At 36.8% G+C, this 17,753-nt stretch overlaps 1 protein-coding gene across 2 annotated transcripts in view; it reads left to right on the top strand.

The window, feature by feature from the left end:
* The window catches only part of SIK3 (SIK family kinase 3), a 241,643-nt gene that overhangs the window by 154,003 nt on the left and 69,887 nt on the right, over positions 1–17,753 (top strand). For both annotated transcript variants that reach the window (XM_033119067.1, XM_033119066.1), the window contains exon 4: positions 13,448–13,609. In XM_033119067.1, the coding sequence (XP_032974958.1) occupies positions 13,448–13,609 (162 nt within the window). The remainder of the gene's footprint in view (positions 1–13,447; positions 13,610–17,753) is intronic.

Genomic DNA, 17,753 nt, shown 5'->3' with positions numbered 1-17,753 from the left:
TCATTATTTTTCATTTTTTGGCTTTATTTTCTTCATATGAGGCATGACTTTAGCATTTATATTTGCAACGTGCTCAAAATGCATGAGGAAGCCACTTGTGTTAGTGCTTAAAAACAACAGTTTGATGACCTCACTTTACTGCTAGCCATCGATTCATAGTTGTCTGATCATCCTGTTAGTTCTACCATGACATAAAAATAAATGCCCCAGAAAAAGAGCAAAGTATTTTTGCTGCATTGAGTATATATGAGTCCTAAAGGAATAGTTTTGCCTAACTTCTATATTAATATTTTTCCTGAGCGTTTCTGAAGTTTGTTTTTTAACCCTCTTTTTGAAAATAATTTCTCTGACAAAGTGCAACTACTAAAAAAAATATATAGATATTTTAATTATAATGTTTAGAAATATTTGACTTATATACAGAGATTTTTTTATCTCATATTTGGAATTTGTGCATTATATTTCAGTGTGCCTTCAAATTTTGATGTCCTGAAAATATTTCCTGGGCTGATTTCTGTGTGTGTGTGTGTGTGTGTGTGTGTGTGTGTGTGTGTGAAAGAGAGAGAGACAGAGAGAGAAAGGGAGAGAGAAATTGATTTCTACTTTTAAAAAAAATTATGTTACAATACACAGATTGTAAAATTTACCATTTTAATCATTTTTAGGTATAAAATCCAGTGCCATAATTATATTCACATTATTGTGCTACGATAACCACTATCCATCCAACAGAACTCTTTTCATCTTGCAAGAGTAAAACTCTGTATCTATTAAACAATAACTCCACATTTACCCCTCTCCTAGACCTTGGCAACCACCATTCTGTGTTCTGTCTCTATGAATTTGACTACTCTAGGTACTTCATATAAGTGGAGTCATAGTCTATATTTGTTCTTTTGTTATTGGCTTATTGCACTTAGCGTAATGTTCACAATGAGATAAATTCATCCACGATCTTGCATGTGTCAAAATTTCTTGTTTAAGGCTGACTAATATTCCATTTAATGTATATGCCACATTTTGTTTATTCATTCATCATAGATGGACACATGGATTATTTCTACCTTTTGGCTATTGCATGTCATGCTGTTATGAACATAGGTATACAAATGATAGATTCCATTTTTTAAAACTTTTTGTAGTAATTTTTTATTTTTCAATTACAGTTGACATACAATGTTATATTATTTTCAGATGTACAACTTAGTGATTCGACATTTATGTCACTTACGAAGTGATCACCCTGATAAGCCTAGTACCCATCTGACACCATACACAGTTATTACAATATTATTGACTATATTCCCTATGCTATACATTACATAGCCATGACTATTTGTAGCTACCAATTTCTTCATAATCTTTTACCCCTTTCCCCCTCCCATATAGCAACCACTAAAATGTTCTCTGTATCTATGAGTCTGTTTCTGTTTTGTTTGTGTATTTATTTTGTTATTTATATTCCACATTTAAGTGAAATTATATGGCATTTGTCTTTCTCTGTCTGACTTACCTTCTAGGTTCATCCATATTGTTGCACATGGCAAGATTTTTTTTTAATGGCTGAGTGATATTCCATTGTATATAGTATGTACCACTTCTTGTTTATCCATTCATCTATTGATGTACACGTAAGTTGCTTCCGTATCTTGGCTATTGTAAATAATGCTGCAATGACCATGGATGCATATGTTTTTCCAATTAGTGTTTTGGGTTTCTTTGGATAAATACCCAGAAGTGGGATTGCTGGGTCCTTCTTTCTTGTGTTACAACCTTTGTTTTAAAGTCTATTTTGTCTGGTGTAAACATTGCTACCCCAACATTTTTTCCCCCCATTTTCATGAACTATCTTCTTCCATCCCTTTACTTTCAGTCTGTGTGTCTTTTGTTCTGAAATGAGTCTCTTATAGGCAGTATATGTAAGAGTCTTGTTTTCGTATTCATTCAGCCACCCTATGTTTTTTGATTGGAGCATTTGATTCATTTACATTTAGAGTAATTGTTGATAATAGATATGTAGTTATTGCCATTTTATTCATTTTTTAAATCATTTTTTTCTTCTTAAAGAAGTCCCTTTAGCATTCCTTGTAATGGTTTGGTGGTGATGGACTCCTTTAGCTTTTTCTTATCTGTGGAGCTCTTTTTCTGTCCTTTGATTTTAAATGATAGCTTTGCTTGATAGAGTAATCTTGGTTGTAGGTACTTGCTTTTCATCACTTTCAATAATACGCCAGTTTCTCCTAGCCTGCAAAGTTTCTGTTGAGAAATCAGCTGACAGTCTTATGTGAGCTTCCTTGTAGGTAACTGCTGTTCTCTTGCTGTTTTTAAGATTCTCCCTTTGTCTTTAACCTTTGCTATTTTAATTATGATGTGTCTTGGTGTAGTCCTCTATGGGTTCATTTTGTTTGAAACTCTCAATGCTTCCTGGGCTTGTAAGTGTATTTCTTTTGCCAGGTTAGGGAAGTTTTCCATTATTATTTCTTCAAATATGTTTTTAATTCCTTCCTCGCTTTTCTCCTTCTGGTACCCCTATGATATGAATGTTGGTACACTTGATGTTGTCCCAGAGACCCCTTAAACTCTCCTCTTTTTTTTGGATTCTTTTTTCTTTTTGCTCTTTTGATTGGGTGTTTTCTGCTACCTTACCTTCCAAATCACTGATTCGATGCTCTGCTTCATCTAATCTACTGTTGATTCCTTCTCATGTATTCTTCATTTCAGTTATTGTATTCTTCATTTCTGACTTTTTTTTTTAATGTGTTCTATCTTTGTTTTTATGTTTCCTATCTCTTTGTTGAAGTTTTCCCTGAGATCATTGAGCATTCTTACAACCAGGTTTTGAACTCTGCATCTGGTAGATTGCTTGTTTCCATTTTGTTTAGCTCTTTTTCTGGAGCTTTGTTCTGTTCTTTCATTTGGTACATGTTTCTGTCTCTCCACTTTGGTTGTCTCCCTGTGTTTGTTTCTATGTATTAGGTAGTGCTGCTATGTCTCCCAGTCTTAGTAGAGTGACATTATGTAGTAAGTGTCCTGTGTGGCTCAGTGGCTCAGTCTGGTCATCTGGTCTCCCTGGTCATCTGAGCTGAGTGTTCCAGGTGTGTCCCTTGTGTGGGTTGTTTGTGCCCTCCTGTTGTGAGGCTTGATTGCTGTTGGTACATCAGTAGGAGGGGTTGACCCTCAGGCTAATTGGTTGTGAGGACTTGCTGTGACTACAGTGGAGGAGCTGTTATGCAGAAGCTGACTCTATGGCACATGATTCACTTTAGCGTGGCTCTGGTGCCTGCCCAGTCTGCTCTTTGGGTGTGTTGTTTGTGTAAGTGGTTGGGTGGTGATCTGATGTGGTCTGAAGCTGGTCACTGGATTTATGGTTTCTGGGGCCTCTTTGGTGCAGGCCAACGTCAGCTGCTGCCTGTACCCTGCCTGGGGCCACTTGGTATGAGCTACAAAGTGATCTGCAGATAGTTGCCATTTGTGCTGGGCTTGGAGGTGCCTGGGAGAGGCTAAGCTGTGAACTGAGGTGGGCTGTCACTAGTTCTTGGCTTGGGGCTACTTAGCAAGAGGTATGGGACAGATGCTGAGGCCAGATGCTGCTTGTTTGGGGTTTGAGAGGTTTTAGGAAAGTCCCTAGCATGAGCTAAGATAGGCTGTTTGTATGGAAAAGCCACTGGAAGAGGCTTGGGTGGACCCGAAAGTTGGGTGGGGGCAGGGTCACAGGGAATCACCAGGGTGTGGCCAATGAATGGTGTTAGCTAGGTTGATGGTGATTCCGATATGGTGTCTGCCTGTGTCTGCATGCTGGATGGGGGGAGCACTCAACAATGGAACAATGGCTTCTGCCAGCACTTCTGTCTGGGAGAAAGCTGCCCCTCCGGCCCTCACTCTGAAGCCAGACAATTCAGTTCCTCCCTTGTGCCTTTCTAGCTGCTGCTGCAGCACTGGAACTCTGAGTGATTCTGTCAGCAAGTATGCCTGTGTGGGGGCCCTTTAAGTAGAACACCTGGTACTCCAGCAGCCCTCCATCTCACTCAGCCTCAATCTCTGCTGGTTTTCACATCCAGAAGTCGTGGGGACTTCCATCTCCAGCACTAGAACCTTGGGCTGTGGAGCCTGATGTGGGACTGGGCCACCTTGATCCACAGGGAAAACCTCCACAGCCGAGATATCGCTCCCAATTTGAACCACCACACATAGGTGTGGGACCAACTCGTTCTGCATCTCTGCCCCTCCTACGAGTCTTGATGTGGCATCTTCTATATAGCCTTAGTAATAGGACTTCTGTTCAGTTAGGTTAACATCAGTTCTCAATGATGGTTGTTCTTTAGTTGTTTAGTGGTACTTTAGTTGTAATTTTGATGTGTTCGTAATTGGAGGCAAGCACAATGTTTACCTATTCTTCCATCTTGACTGGAAAGCCCTGTGTCTTCTTAAATGTATTAATCACAATCATTTTGAAATCTGTGCTTGCTAATTCTGATATCTGTGTCATCTCTGGTTCTGCTTCTGTTGAGTTTAATTACTTGATTATCAGTCACTTTTTCTGCTTCTTCCCATGTCTAGTAATTTTTCATTGTATGCTGGATATTAAGGATGACATGTTATAGAGACTCTGGATTATATTGTCTTCTGTAGTGGTGAGATTGTTGTGGCAGGAGGTTAAGTTGCAGATGGATCAACTTGATCATATTGATTCTTGACTTGAGGTTTTGTTAGGGTGGTTCTGTTTTTGTTTTGCCCTTACAACTATGGTACAGCCCTTATTCCTAGAGTCTTGTCTTCTGGGGTCTCAGCTGAGTGCCTAGAATATTAACAAAGTTCTTTTCCTTGTAAGCCGAACCTGAACTTCAGCATATTATAAGCACTGTGTAACATGTAAAATTTTCTTTTTAGCTTTCGTCCTCCGAGAAATTGTTTCTGCTAAGCCTCCCATAGTCTTGCTTTGTACATGGGCAATGTGTGAGTTGGCCAAAGACCTGAGTAGAATTACAAATGCTAATTTTTGATGTTCTTTTCTGCTTCTCCCTCCTTCTCTGCTATCCTTTGCTATTTGTAAGCAAAGGATAAAGCCAAGCTTCCTTAGTAACCCCTAATTCTGATCTGTTTCTCTACCCTGACCCAGTTCTCTTTGCTAGAGCTCTGTTTCCTTAGGTTGTGGTTTGGGGTGAATATGGGGCTCACCTCTGATGCATTCTTTCTCTGAAGAATCATAGCCTTTTGTTGGTTATTGTCCAATGTCTGCAGGCAGTCCAACTTTTATATTTGGGTAAAGTGGGAGAGTAAATCCAGTGTAAGATACTGTTTCATAATCAAAAGTATAATCTACAATACCATTCTTACAGCCAATAAAATTAACAATAAATTTTTACTAATAGGTAGGGCATGTTTAGCTTCCTCCAGTTGTCTCAAAACATCTGTTTTAGTTTGTTCAAATCATGATGTAACAACGTACATACTTATTTGAGTTGATGTCTTAAATTTTTAATAATTTGCAACAACCGCTTCCTTCTGCAAACACTCACATTTTTTTCTGTGCCATTTATTTGTTGAAGAAACTGGATTGTCTTGTGATATTTCCCATATTCTGGATTTGGATCCTTATGATGTCATTTAACACATTCCTCTACCTCACTATTTCTCATAAAGTGGTTTGATTAAATACGGGTCAATTTGGACAGGGCGGGGACAAAAATACTTCATAGTCTTCCTGTTGCATCATTTCAAGTGTTGTAGAATGTCTGGTTTCTCCACTTTTAGTAATGTATAAAGTTTTATAAAGTTTCCCATCAACCTCTGACCTAATGTGTTAGCCACTCTTATTATTTAATTGCCTGTACACATTATTTCATTAGAAGTTGCAAAATGGCAATTTTCTAATTCATTCTTTCTGCATTTATTAGCTATAATTCTTCGGTAAAGAACTTTGCCTATAAACTATTTAGAAACTATAATAAAGGCAAAATAAATCCTTGATTCTTTTCTTTCATGCATTAAATTTCAGATTAATAAATTGGCATCCTAGCAATCTCCAGTTGTCACCAGCGAGGTGATTTTGTTTATTTTGTAATATCGTTATGAACTTATGGATTTTAATACATTTGATGTGTTTTAGTCCACTGAGTCATTAACAATTTTATGCTCAAATTATTCCACTTAGCCAGTAGGAGTCTTTTCAAGTTGACTCCTGTGTCCTTTTGACGTAGTCCCAAGTCTGATAGCTTCCTTGCTTTTCGGTAAGGTGTCCCAAGCTTACCTTGAACATTTCCTGTCTCAGACCTGGAATCAAACATTTCTCCTAGGAGCTCTGGTTCCTTCAAGTAGAAAAAAGCATTTGGAGGCCCTAGGATGCTCGTTGTGGCAACTGGTTGTCATTGCCTAGAGGCCTTTTCAGGGTACAGAGAGAGGAAATACATATTTTTCATATAGAGAAAAGTAAAAGATGAATTTGTACTAACATTTCAATTGAAATTTAGGATTCCAGGTTTTTATTTAATTTCTTCAATATTATGTATTTATATCGCTTTTCTCTTATGCTGAAAATTGTGGCTCCAAATGACTTCAACATAATTACATACTTGTTATGAGACTGAGGGCAAGATTGATTCAGAGCAATACCAGTATTACTACAAATATTAAGGCGACTACTGGTTCTTTTTGTCCTTAGGATGTATTCTATTAAGGATGCATAGGAAAAATACTGTGTTTTATTGTTACTTAAAAAATTATTTGCTGGTTGATTATGTCATAACTTGAAGTTAGGTTCCTTTTTTTCCAGTTTGCTTTCAATTTTTAAAATTGCTTTTACTTGTTTGATTCAATTCTATATTGTTTGAGTTATTTAAGACATGTTTGCAAGGTTAAAACTATAAAACTGGGTAGTTTCAGAAAAGTTTAGATTCTACCCTTTTTCTATCCTCCATAAGTGACCATTTTTTGACGTTTTCCGCTTAATATTACTCCTTTTGGAAAAAAAAATTTCTATACATGTTCACACACATGCATATTTGTATTTCCTCTTCTTTCCTACTCGAATGGAAGCACACTATGCCTATCTTTTACGCAAGGATTCGTGGACCAAGAATCTATCCATGGACCAAGAATCCCTGGTTGAGAAGGGAAGACACACATGTAAAGAAATAACTGTAATACAATTGTTCCCTGATTATGTAGAGGTATATAGATTAATGCCATTAGACATAAATTATAGAGCAGTTCTTCTAGGGTAAGTGAGTAAATTAGGAAAAGCTTCAGAGAAATGACCTTTGAGCTGGATTTTTTTTTTTTTTAAGATTTTATTGGGGAATGGAACAGGACTTTATTGGGGAACAGTGTGTACTTCCAGGACTTTTTTCCAAGTCAAGTTGTTGTGCTTTCAATCTTAGTTGTGGAGGGTGCAGCTCAGCTCTAGATCCAGTTGCTGTTTTCTAGTTGCAGGGGGCGCAGCCCACCATCCCTTGCAGGAGTCCAACCGGGCAACGTTGTGGTTGAGAGGATGCACTCCAACCAACTGAGCCATCCGGGAGCTCAGCGGCAGCTCAACTCAAGTTGACGTGTTCAATCTTAGTTGCAGGGGGCGGAGCCCACCATCCGTTGCGGGACTTGAGGAGTTGAACCAGCAACCTTGTGGTTGAGAGCCCACTGGCCCATGTGGGAATCGAACCGGCAGACTTCGGAGTCTGGAGCTCCAATCACCTGAGCCACTGGGCCGGTCCTGAGCTGGATTTTAAAGAATGAGCTTGATTGGAGCCTGCAGATTATGCTAGGAATCAGAGAAGAATCTCTGTATTACAAAATTAGCCAACTCACTTTTGCTACTAGTATGCTGGTGTAGCACAAGAAACATTCGCACTACATCAGGAAAGTCTGAATAACATTCTTGAAAGGCCTTTTGGAATATATGGGATCCTGTTTCACAGGCTGCCTGGGCTTATGTTTAGTCTAGAAGTATTTTTTAAAGAAGCTATATGAAAACAAATCCTCCTTTTATACATTAATGTGAATGAACTTCGTATAAAAAGAATAGCATGTTTTTAAATAAAGACTTAACATAAACAGTGCTTAGTTTATAAACGTTGTTTAGTGGCAAAATGAAGAATAAAAAATGTTTTTTAAAAGTTTATAGTCTTTTCTCTGGTATTCCTTGAGCTAATCTGTAATTATTAAGCATCCATCATATACAGAGGACTCTGTTGTATGTAGTAAGGAGACATAGGAAAAAATAGCAATGGTTCTAGTTTAAAACTTAAAACTAAATCATATCTTGTTTCACAAAGAAATTGTTTTCTCAAAATCTTAAGGAAAAAGTTTAATTTTTTTGGAATAGACAGAAGAAAATATAGTGTGCTTTTTGCTTTTATACCTGCAGGAATACTCAGTAATGAGTAACTCCAAATAATTCTGTATCTTGATTGCAGAGTAGTTCCACAAATATACACGTGTCATAAGATGACGTATACAAGTATTCACCCATTCTTCCCATGTCAAATTCTGAGATTTGATATTGTTCGATAATTATGTAAGATTTAACCATTGGGGGAAACTGGGTGAGGAATACATGGGATCTCCCTGTAGTAGCTTTATAACTTCCTGTGAATCTGTAATTATTTCAAAATAAAAGTTTTTTTAAAAAAAGGATTATTACTCTGGCTGTTGTTTTGAGAGTAGATGACAGGGGCCCGAGGGCAGAAACAGGCATACTAGTTAGGAGTAATATTAGGAAGCTATTACGAGAATCCAGGAGGAAGATAATGGCTCTTGGACGAGGTTGGTATCACTAGAGTGGGGTGAGGATAGGGGTGAGAAATAGTTGCATTCTGGATCTATTTTGAAGGTAGAGTTAATAAAATTTGCTGGTGGATTGAATGTGTGGTATGGGAGAAAGAGAATGCAAGATGACACCAAGATTTTTGGCAACTGGAAGAATGAAGAAAAGAGATAGTAACAGGAAACAGCAACACGTAAAGAAGCCTGGTGTGAAGTAGTTGGATTCTTCGGAAGGAAAACAAAAGAACAAACCCTCTTCCTCTAGTCAGTGGCAGCTTGGGGCCTACAAGAGTTAGGGACAGTATGATGTTAAGATGAGTACACTCTTGTTAACCTCCCAGGTAGCTAGCTGAGTTATATTGGCCTGGCTCTACCTCTTTTGGAAAGAAGCATTTGTTTTCATAAACAAGGAGTCTCCATGAGCATGGAAAGAAGAAATGATAGAAGAGAGTGGCAAAGCAAAGAACTACTTGCTGTGGTTAGCTTGGACTTGGCAGACTTTTTCAGGTAGCTGCCTAAGCTTAGCATGCATGCTGCCTTTTCCGCATTCTAGACTAGGTTGTTTCTTCATCATGAAAAATGAAAAGCTTTTGCCCTGCTGCTTGACCTCCTGTCAGGGTACGTTCATTTTCAGCTAGTGTTCTGGATCAGTTTTTAGTTGTGGACTTACTTAGCAGACAAATGGGGACACTGTCTGTTTATAGTGGGAAAGTGACTTATTTAAAGAAATGTTGGCTCCCCACCACTATCCCATTAGTGGCCTGCCTCTGACACTCCAGGGAAGCTGGGCTAGGGAGGTTAAGACTGCCTTATGTGTAGTTTTGCATTTTGAAAGGTTAGAATCTAAATGTACCACAAGATATTTCTTCCTGAGTCAGATTGGAACAAAATTGCAAACTGAATTCTGAAGCAAACTTTATACACGCTGGTGCTCGAATACTTTTGAAACTTCTGAATTTATTTCCTCCACTTCTAATAATACTATTGCTCATGAAGTATATAAATCCCATAGTGTCACTAACGTGTGTGTGTGTGTGTGGATGAGCAGATAAAATAGGTTAAAGAAATCCAGTACCAAGTGGTTCATGATGGTTGGAAAGTGAGAAAGAGAACTTAAGACTCTACTTTGGTAAGAGCTTGAAACAGGAGAACCATTTTCTCCGAGAGTCACCTCATCCTTGTCTGGTTTGAAATGTTTGGAGTGAGGTTGTGACAGAGAAAAACTTTAAATTTGCTGAGACATAGAGTGACCACTAAATAGACAAGTAGTTAATTGATAGTGCCGAAGGACTTAGCTGGTTATGCAGCAGGTGTCCAACTGAAGATTGTTGGGACTGGGGCTGGGGCAGTGCGGGAATACCGGAAGCTAGGGTCATGGCTACAGTGTAGGACACTGGGGACTGAAGGTGTGGGTGGTGCCTCCCCCAGGATTTAGGAGAGCGGCCTCACTGAACTGCCTGGAAGAAGCAGACTACTCTTTAGAGTTCCTTGCAGCTGGGGTTTATCCTGACGAGATTCAGAATATATTTTACTTTGAATATTGAGTGGTTCAAGAGCCATTTTGTTTCATTTGCCTTTCTGAAATTACCCTAGTAATTTATTCAAATGCTGTGACTTCATTAAGTCCAGCCTGGGCTACTGCTTTGGGTTTCCTCGCTGAAAGTAAAATATCACATTTGAGCTTGAAGAATTTTTGCTTACTGCCTCTAGAGCACACATGAACATAAAGGAGCTATTTGTCCTCTGGCAGCTGAAAGGCAGTTTCGCGGGAACTGAAAACCACTATAGGCTGCTGGCTTCCTGGCACACCCACTAGACCCAGGAGGTTTACACTGAAAGCAAACTAACGGGATAGGGGGTGGGGGTGGTACTAAGATGGGCAAAAATAAAAGCAGAGCCTAAAGTCTGAATGACATTGAGCCATTAAGATGTTCCTGTATGTGGAAAAGAGCGTAATGCTCCCATAGAGCAGACACTTGGACCATCAAACACTATGGCTAGAAGAAAACATATGATGTCCGCAGCCAACATTTTTGTTTTTAGTGATTGTATATTTTCTTCATATTCACAAATGTAAGGATACTGTAAATATCTTTAGGAAAAATAGTATATAGTTTAAGCTGTTTTATTCACTGTGCTGTCACAAATACCTTTTAACTACAACTATATAACAGTGACGATTGATGTATATAATAATCACCTTCAAGTACTACAGCATCCTGAAGAACCTCATGATCTGTTAATCAAATGCATAAATATTCTCCATATAGCATTGAGTAGACCTTTAAAAATAGCTTTGTAAATGTCTTTAAAGTTAATCAAAACACAAGTTTATTCCCAAATCAGCTATCCTTTCTTTGGCCATAGCATGTAACACAGTTTATTTCTATTTAGCAGATCAAGAGGTGAGGATATGGGCAGTATAAATGATTTGTCCAAGGACAACATGTGTCATTGTAGAGAAAACTGGGCTGCATTCCACCAGCTCCTAGCCTGTTTTGAGAATTTTGAGAATTTTCCAATCATTTTAGGAAAACAAAGTACTTAGAAAATACAGAGGTTTTTTTAAATAAAAGAAAATCACTTATTTTGGAAATCACTAAATTAATCATTCTGTTGTATTTAAGAAGCTCTTTGATGTGTTCTGGTAATTAGTATTTACTGCCAGACGAATGTCTCTTGGGCATTTTAATTAAGGGGTGGGTTGGCCAAATGAGCTTCTGATGGTAAACCTTCATAAGGGTTTATTTTTATGTTTCTCAAGAATAGCTGTCTCTTCAAAGCTCTTTAATTAGACAAAGTTTAGCAGCTAAACATATTATTAGAATAATTAGGCCTTGGGTTAAGAGAAACTGAGGGTCAAAAGAGCAGGTGAAATAAAACATAGCATGTACATCAACTGGATCAATGTCCAGTTCTTTTAACAGCTTATATTAAGTTACTATCCCTAGTTAGGGGCTTTGTGTTGTTTCAAGTTCATTTGACAGGTCTCACCAGAAGCCTAAACACACCAGAGTGTTAGCTCATTTATCTCCACCTCTAAACTCCCATAGAAAGCTGTATTCCAGTTGTCTTAACTTCTAAGTAGAAGACTTCTTGTTTTCTCCTTTGTTTACTAAATTGGTAATCTTGGCCATAATAATTATTTATGAGGGAAATGCTTCAAAGATCTTAATGTGTGGATCATTGATAACCATATCAGTTCCGTTGGGGGGCGGGAGTCTTTCTTAATAATTGAAATGATCTACTTATAAAACATTTTTATTAAAATCATTATATTTTTGGTCTCAAATTTTGTATTCTTTGTGGTCAGAATATAGTTTGAATTATTTGAAAATCTACTATGTAGCTGGATTGTCATTTAGATCCCCTTCTTCACATCCCCCACCCCCAATATCTTGTTGTAAGCTCTTAGTCTTAGCAGTCATTACCAGTACATCAAATATGTTTTATTCTAAACTTCCTCTTTGTAATGAAGAACAGATATACTCGACTGTCCTATTGGTGATTGAGATGGCACCAAAACGTTTGAGTAGTATTACTAAAACTGCTATTGATAAACACTAATACATTTATTTATATTGTCTAATTTTTCACTTTTCCACTATCTCAGGATACTTATAATGGCAAATGTGTTGGTTTAAGAATAGTGCTGATGGTGAAACTATTAGAAATTTCCAACAGAGCAAATTGTATTATTGCTAACATTTCTAATCCTGTCAGCTGTTATGACCTGCCTGTATATGTTGTTGGTTACATGAAGAACTAAGTTAAGGATATGTATGTCATTGGTTCAGTATAAACCTACTGCCACTACTAGAAAAAAATACTTAAAGAACTTATGGTATTGCTTATAGGTCAATCATTTCATTTTTAAATGTAGAAGATAGCCTGATTTATTGTATTACAAAGTTAATCACATGTAAATTCTTTTGCTGTATACCTTAGTTAGCAACATAGCCAATGAAATTATTTAAAGTAGTAGAAAATTTACTTGGTTTTCTATTGATGTTATCTGTAAAATTAATAATATAGTTTTAATATTACTTAGTAAGCACAATAAATGCAGCTATAACGATGGGTGCTGGCATACTATTATGCATTACAGAGATTAGTCACCAAATAAATACATTTTTATGTCAAACTGTAAAACTGGGAAAGCAGAAGAGATATGAGCCTAAACAGAGTCCTATATAAGCAGTTTTTCCCCCCGAGTGATGACTAATTTCTTTCCACTCTTTCTGAAATTATTGATTACTGTGACTCTGCTTTTAGACTCACCCTTTAGCACAGGAAATATTGTTGATACTTATCTTCAAGTGTGTGTGTGCTGAGTGTATGTAAACTTTTGCAGTGGAGATATGCAAAGGAAGGTGTTAGGTGTTATTTATGATCTTTGAAAAATAGCATTATGTCCCTCAGAACTCTTTTTTTTCCCCCTATGGTAAGGCAAGTGTATGCTTATGCATACTTATATATAACAGGATTTCTACTTAGAATACTTTGCGTACTGATTATTAATGAATTTTCATAGATACAAGCCAGGACTGTATGTGTGCTGTTTTGTATTTTTTATTTCACTTCTTTTAACTCATTCATTTGGTGGTCCCCCTTGCATCCTTCCTTACACCTACCTTTTGAAATTACATGTGTTCAAAATGAGAACCGACTGTGTTCTTCTTCCATGCAGACCACCTGGTGGCCCATGGAAGAATGGCAGAAAAGGAGGCCCGCCGGAAGTTCAAACAGATTGTCGCAGCTGTATTTTTTTGTCACTGTCGGAACATTGTTCATCGTGATCTAAAAGCTGAAAATTTGCTTCTGGACGCCAATCTGAATATCAAAATAGCAGGTGAGAGGCATGTTGAGGATGTGAAATAGGAATAAAGGAGCTTTTCCTTCAGGGTTCTTAAAGCAAGGGATTGTCTATTTTCATCTATTCAGAAAGATTGTGCAAATAAAGGATTTTATTTGTATGTGGCTTGAAAACTGATAAGTTTTCAAAATATATTTATGTTGTTTTTCATGTAGTATTAGATGGAAAGTTGCTAGGAGGAAAGAAGGAAAAGAATGATATTTAAAATTCTATTATTTTGGTTGACAGTTACGTTTTAAATAATAAGGAATAAAATATAAAATAAAGTAGGAAGAAAAACTGCTAAAATTATATACCCTCTCAGCCTCACTTGAGATGGTTGACTTGTGTCACTGCTAATACAGAGCATACTTACCCTAAAGACTGTAGGTTTATGGTGATTTAAGGCTAGATCTTATAGTAATTTAAAGATAGTCCATCTCTGTGTCCTCAAATTTCAGTCATCTGTTCAGCTGACAGTGCCTAAAAAGCACTTTTCACTGCCTCAGATTACTCATACTTCAATTTTAGTAAACTAGCAGCATTTGCCTAATCAGTAACAAGCCCACCACCTATTGATAGAAGAAAGTGACTGCAGTCTATATAAAAACTAAAATGGTATGAAAACAAACCATTTTTGTTTTCTTATAATTTTTGGTATTGCATTGTATGTCCCCCATCTCCCAGATAAGAAGGGAGAAAATCTCATATTGAAAACTAAAATAAAGCTAAAATATAATTGCATTGAAAAGTCAAGGTAAAAAACAGTTCTAAAGATTTCACTCTTTAATAGGGTGGGAGTTGAAAGTTAATGTTTATAATATAGGTCATATTTATATTATATAAATATGAGAGGTCATATTTATATTATGTGTGTATCCTCTTCTGATAATTTCTTTTGTGTAGATAAGTCTGTTCACTTTTTCTAGGCTCTACTTTTACACCCTTGGAACATCATCTTAGCTTTTTATGTATCTAAGTGGGCTGATGGATGTACTCTAGTTTAGAACTTTCACATAGTTCTAAGCTCTTTGAGTCCTGCACTTGCTCAGTACATAGTAGGCAGGAATTAGATGCTTTTTTGAATCTTACATAAAATCATGTTTTCTTTTGCCATTATGTCTGTTTTATATTCTCCAAAGCTCTCTAGATGCTGGCAGTTCCCACAGAGGTAGGTAGCGTGGCAAGGCCTGGCAATTTCAAACCTTCTTTTGTAATTATTTGTTGTATTTTCCTCTTATTGCTATAACAAATTACCACAAACTTAGTGGCTTGAAATAACTCAAATTTATTATCTTACAATTCTGGGGGTCAGAAATCTGAATTGAGTCTTATGGGGCTAAAATGAAGGTATTGGTAGGACTGGTACCTTTTGGAGGCTCTGGAGAACCCATCTCCTTGCTGTTGTTAGCTTCTAGAGGCCCCCGCATTCCTTGGCTCCTGCCCCTGCCTCACGTCGCTCCACCTCTTGCTTCTATTGTCACATCTCCCACTCCTAGTCTGATCCTCCAACTTGTGTAGTATAAGGATAGGGACTCACATGGTTACATTGGGCCCTCCTGAATAATGCATGGCTATCTCCTTGTCTCAGGATCCTTAGCATAATCACATCTGTGCAAGTTCCTTTTACCACTTAGAAAACACATTCACAAGTTCCATAGATTAGAACATCGATGTCTTGGGGGGGGGGGTTATTATTTAGACTACCACAGATACCACAGATGTTGTTATAGAGTCTTTGGAGTATTGATTTAGAGCTAAAAGAAGTTAAAAGAGTTAAATTTCTTCTACAGTTTTATTCTACCTCCACTGACCAAAGGTTAAAAAAAAATTAATGCTTCCTTGGTTCTTGATTTTGAATTTAGAATCATTTTGATTTAGTTAGGGAAATTTGTATGGCTTTTAGTTTTTGCATTGAGAAAACAAGTATAAAAGCACCGGTCAGTGATAATTGAAATTAGAAACTCTACTGACAAATATTTGGGTAAGGAGATTTTTAAATGCTTTTCTTTGTTAATAGTTAAAACAAACACATGTAGTGACAATAAGAGTTTTTACCTGCTGTTGCACAATGACAGACTCCTAGGGGTGCTGGCAGCCAGCCTTGGTCTCTCTGTGTTAATACATATACTTTGGCAAGATTTTTAAATTCATGAACCCAAAGTCTGCCTTTTTATTATTTGTTTTTAGAGCAAAGCAAAAAATAAATGAACACCTCTAATTTTGCTACTAACGTTGTCTTTGCTCAGGCATTCTTTCCTAAATGCCACCATTATTTAATTTCTCAAGTCATTGCCTGAACTACGTTTTTTGTACATAAATTAGATCGAATTCCCATTCTCATCTGCCAGGTCTTCTTTGAACTTAATGAACCAGTGGGAGAAATGCTTCTAGTTGAAGCTGACTACAGCATGACTAATTTTGAAGAGGTAGGTTGGATGGTTCTGACAGGATAAGGTCAGATAAGTAATGAAATCAACCTTTTATTCTAAAAGCTAAAAGTAACTTTCAGATATCTGAACTTTCAGTGTTCTTTCTGATGAATTATTATAAATCTCAGTAAGAAGGAGCTACTTAGTACATATGAAAGAAACACCAGAGAGAAAAGAGGATTTTTGTTTTATTTAAAATATTGTCAGTCTTAAGCACCTGATTTATCATTATATGTGTTATAGTGGCAAATTAATGTGGAATTAACAAAAATTCAGATTGGGAAATTTAAGGAATTCATGTTTTCCTTATGCCAGTGTTTACCTAAGTGGTTTTGATGAAAAGGGGATTATACATCCTGTTCAAATACAGAAGGTGAATAAGTTGTTCTGGGGATGTTTGTGTTTACATTTATTTTTACTTTTTGTATGAATTAATGTGTCAATTTATATTTCATACTTGATACTGTAAAAAAAAATCTAGCTGTTATAAAAACCCATGCAAGCCCTCTCCAAGAGAATATGTGTTTTCTGGAAATGACAGGTAAACTTTAGTTACAAGTATTAAAAGACCCAACATCATTCTATGGTTTAAGAGTTTTTGTGCTTAAATTCTTTTCTATGAATCTTTGTTATATTGCTATTTCTAGAGAGAATAAAACCTAGGTGAATAACTTTGTTTTCTTTTTAGTTTTAGAATTAAAAAATTCTTCTTAATGGAAGTAGCAAACCCATCTTCTATAGAATTATTTAAAGGATGTTTCTATCATTAGTAACCAGAATAAGCATTGATTGTTTTCAGAATAAAGAATTTATTTCTGGAAGGCAAAGTTACCAAGTCTAGAACAAAGAATTTATAGTGGTTAACTACAATCTTAACTGTTAACAAAGGTTCTTTGCTCAGCTGTCATCGAAAAAAGAAAGTGTAAGACGTGACTCCTACCTTAAAGAATTTACAGTCTTTCTGGGAAAAAAATACTTAGACCTTTGAGAAGTTAAATAACCCTGAAATTATATTTTACACACTTATAAAGTACTTTGCAAAGCATTTTCACATATATCATTTAATTTCATCATATTGGCATGCAAATATAGTTTACTTAGAAAAGATTAGTGTTTCCAAAACACACAGCTTTAACTTTCCAAAGCTTTGAATTTTATTTTATAAAGAGCACTGATGAAAATTTATTTTCATGTAGAGTCTAACTCTGGGAAAAGAATAGGATTTTGGCCTCTAACCTTTTGCTTTTCGTGCTCAGATGTGTGAAGATCCACAGAGGAGCAGGTGAAGGACTGGGGTGGCACACGTGGCTCTCTCAGCAGGTAGCCTGTATTCCTGGGTGACAGCATATTCAGCTACCAAATTATAGTTTGGTACAATAGAAGAGATGTTATAAGGCACGTTGTGATTCATTATCACATTAATTGTACAGTCTAATTACCACAAGAGTTCAGAGGAGGAAGAAACCACCTCAGTTTGTAAAATTTCATTAGGCTGTTACCATGTCCTGATAAGTGTTTCACCCCCACTGCCTAGCACATACCTGCTCTATAGTTGGTGCTCAATAACTTTGTAGACAGTGGTGATGGGGGCATAAACATCCTGTTGAGGACATAACACTGGAGGTGAATTTTAAAGGATGAGTAAGATTCCTTAAGGTGTAGTGGTAGAGAATTCCAGTAGGATTAGTCAGTCAGCAAATGTTAAGACA

This window comes from Rhinolophus ferrumequinum, chromosome 11 (genome assembly GCF_004115265.2).
Source record: "Rhinolophus ferrumequinum isolate MPI-CBG mRhiFer1 chromosome 11, mRhiFer1_v1.p, whole genome shotgun sequence".
Lineage (NCBI taxonomy): Eukaryota > Metazoa > Chordata > Mammalia > Chiroptera > Rhinolophidae > Rhinolophus > Rhinolophus ferrumequinum.
The sequence above is the reverse complement of the archived record's forward strand: the minus strand, read 5'-3'. Positions and strand labels throughout refer to the sequence as shown.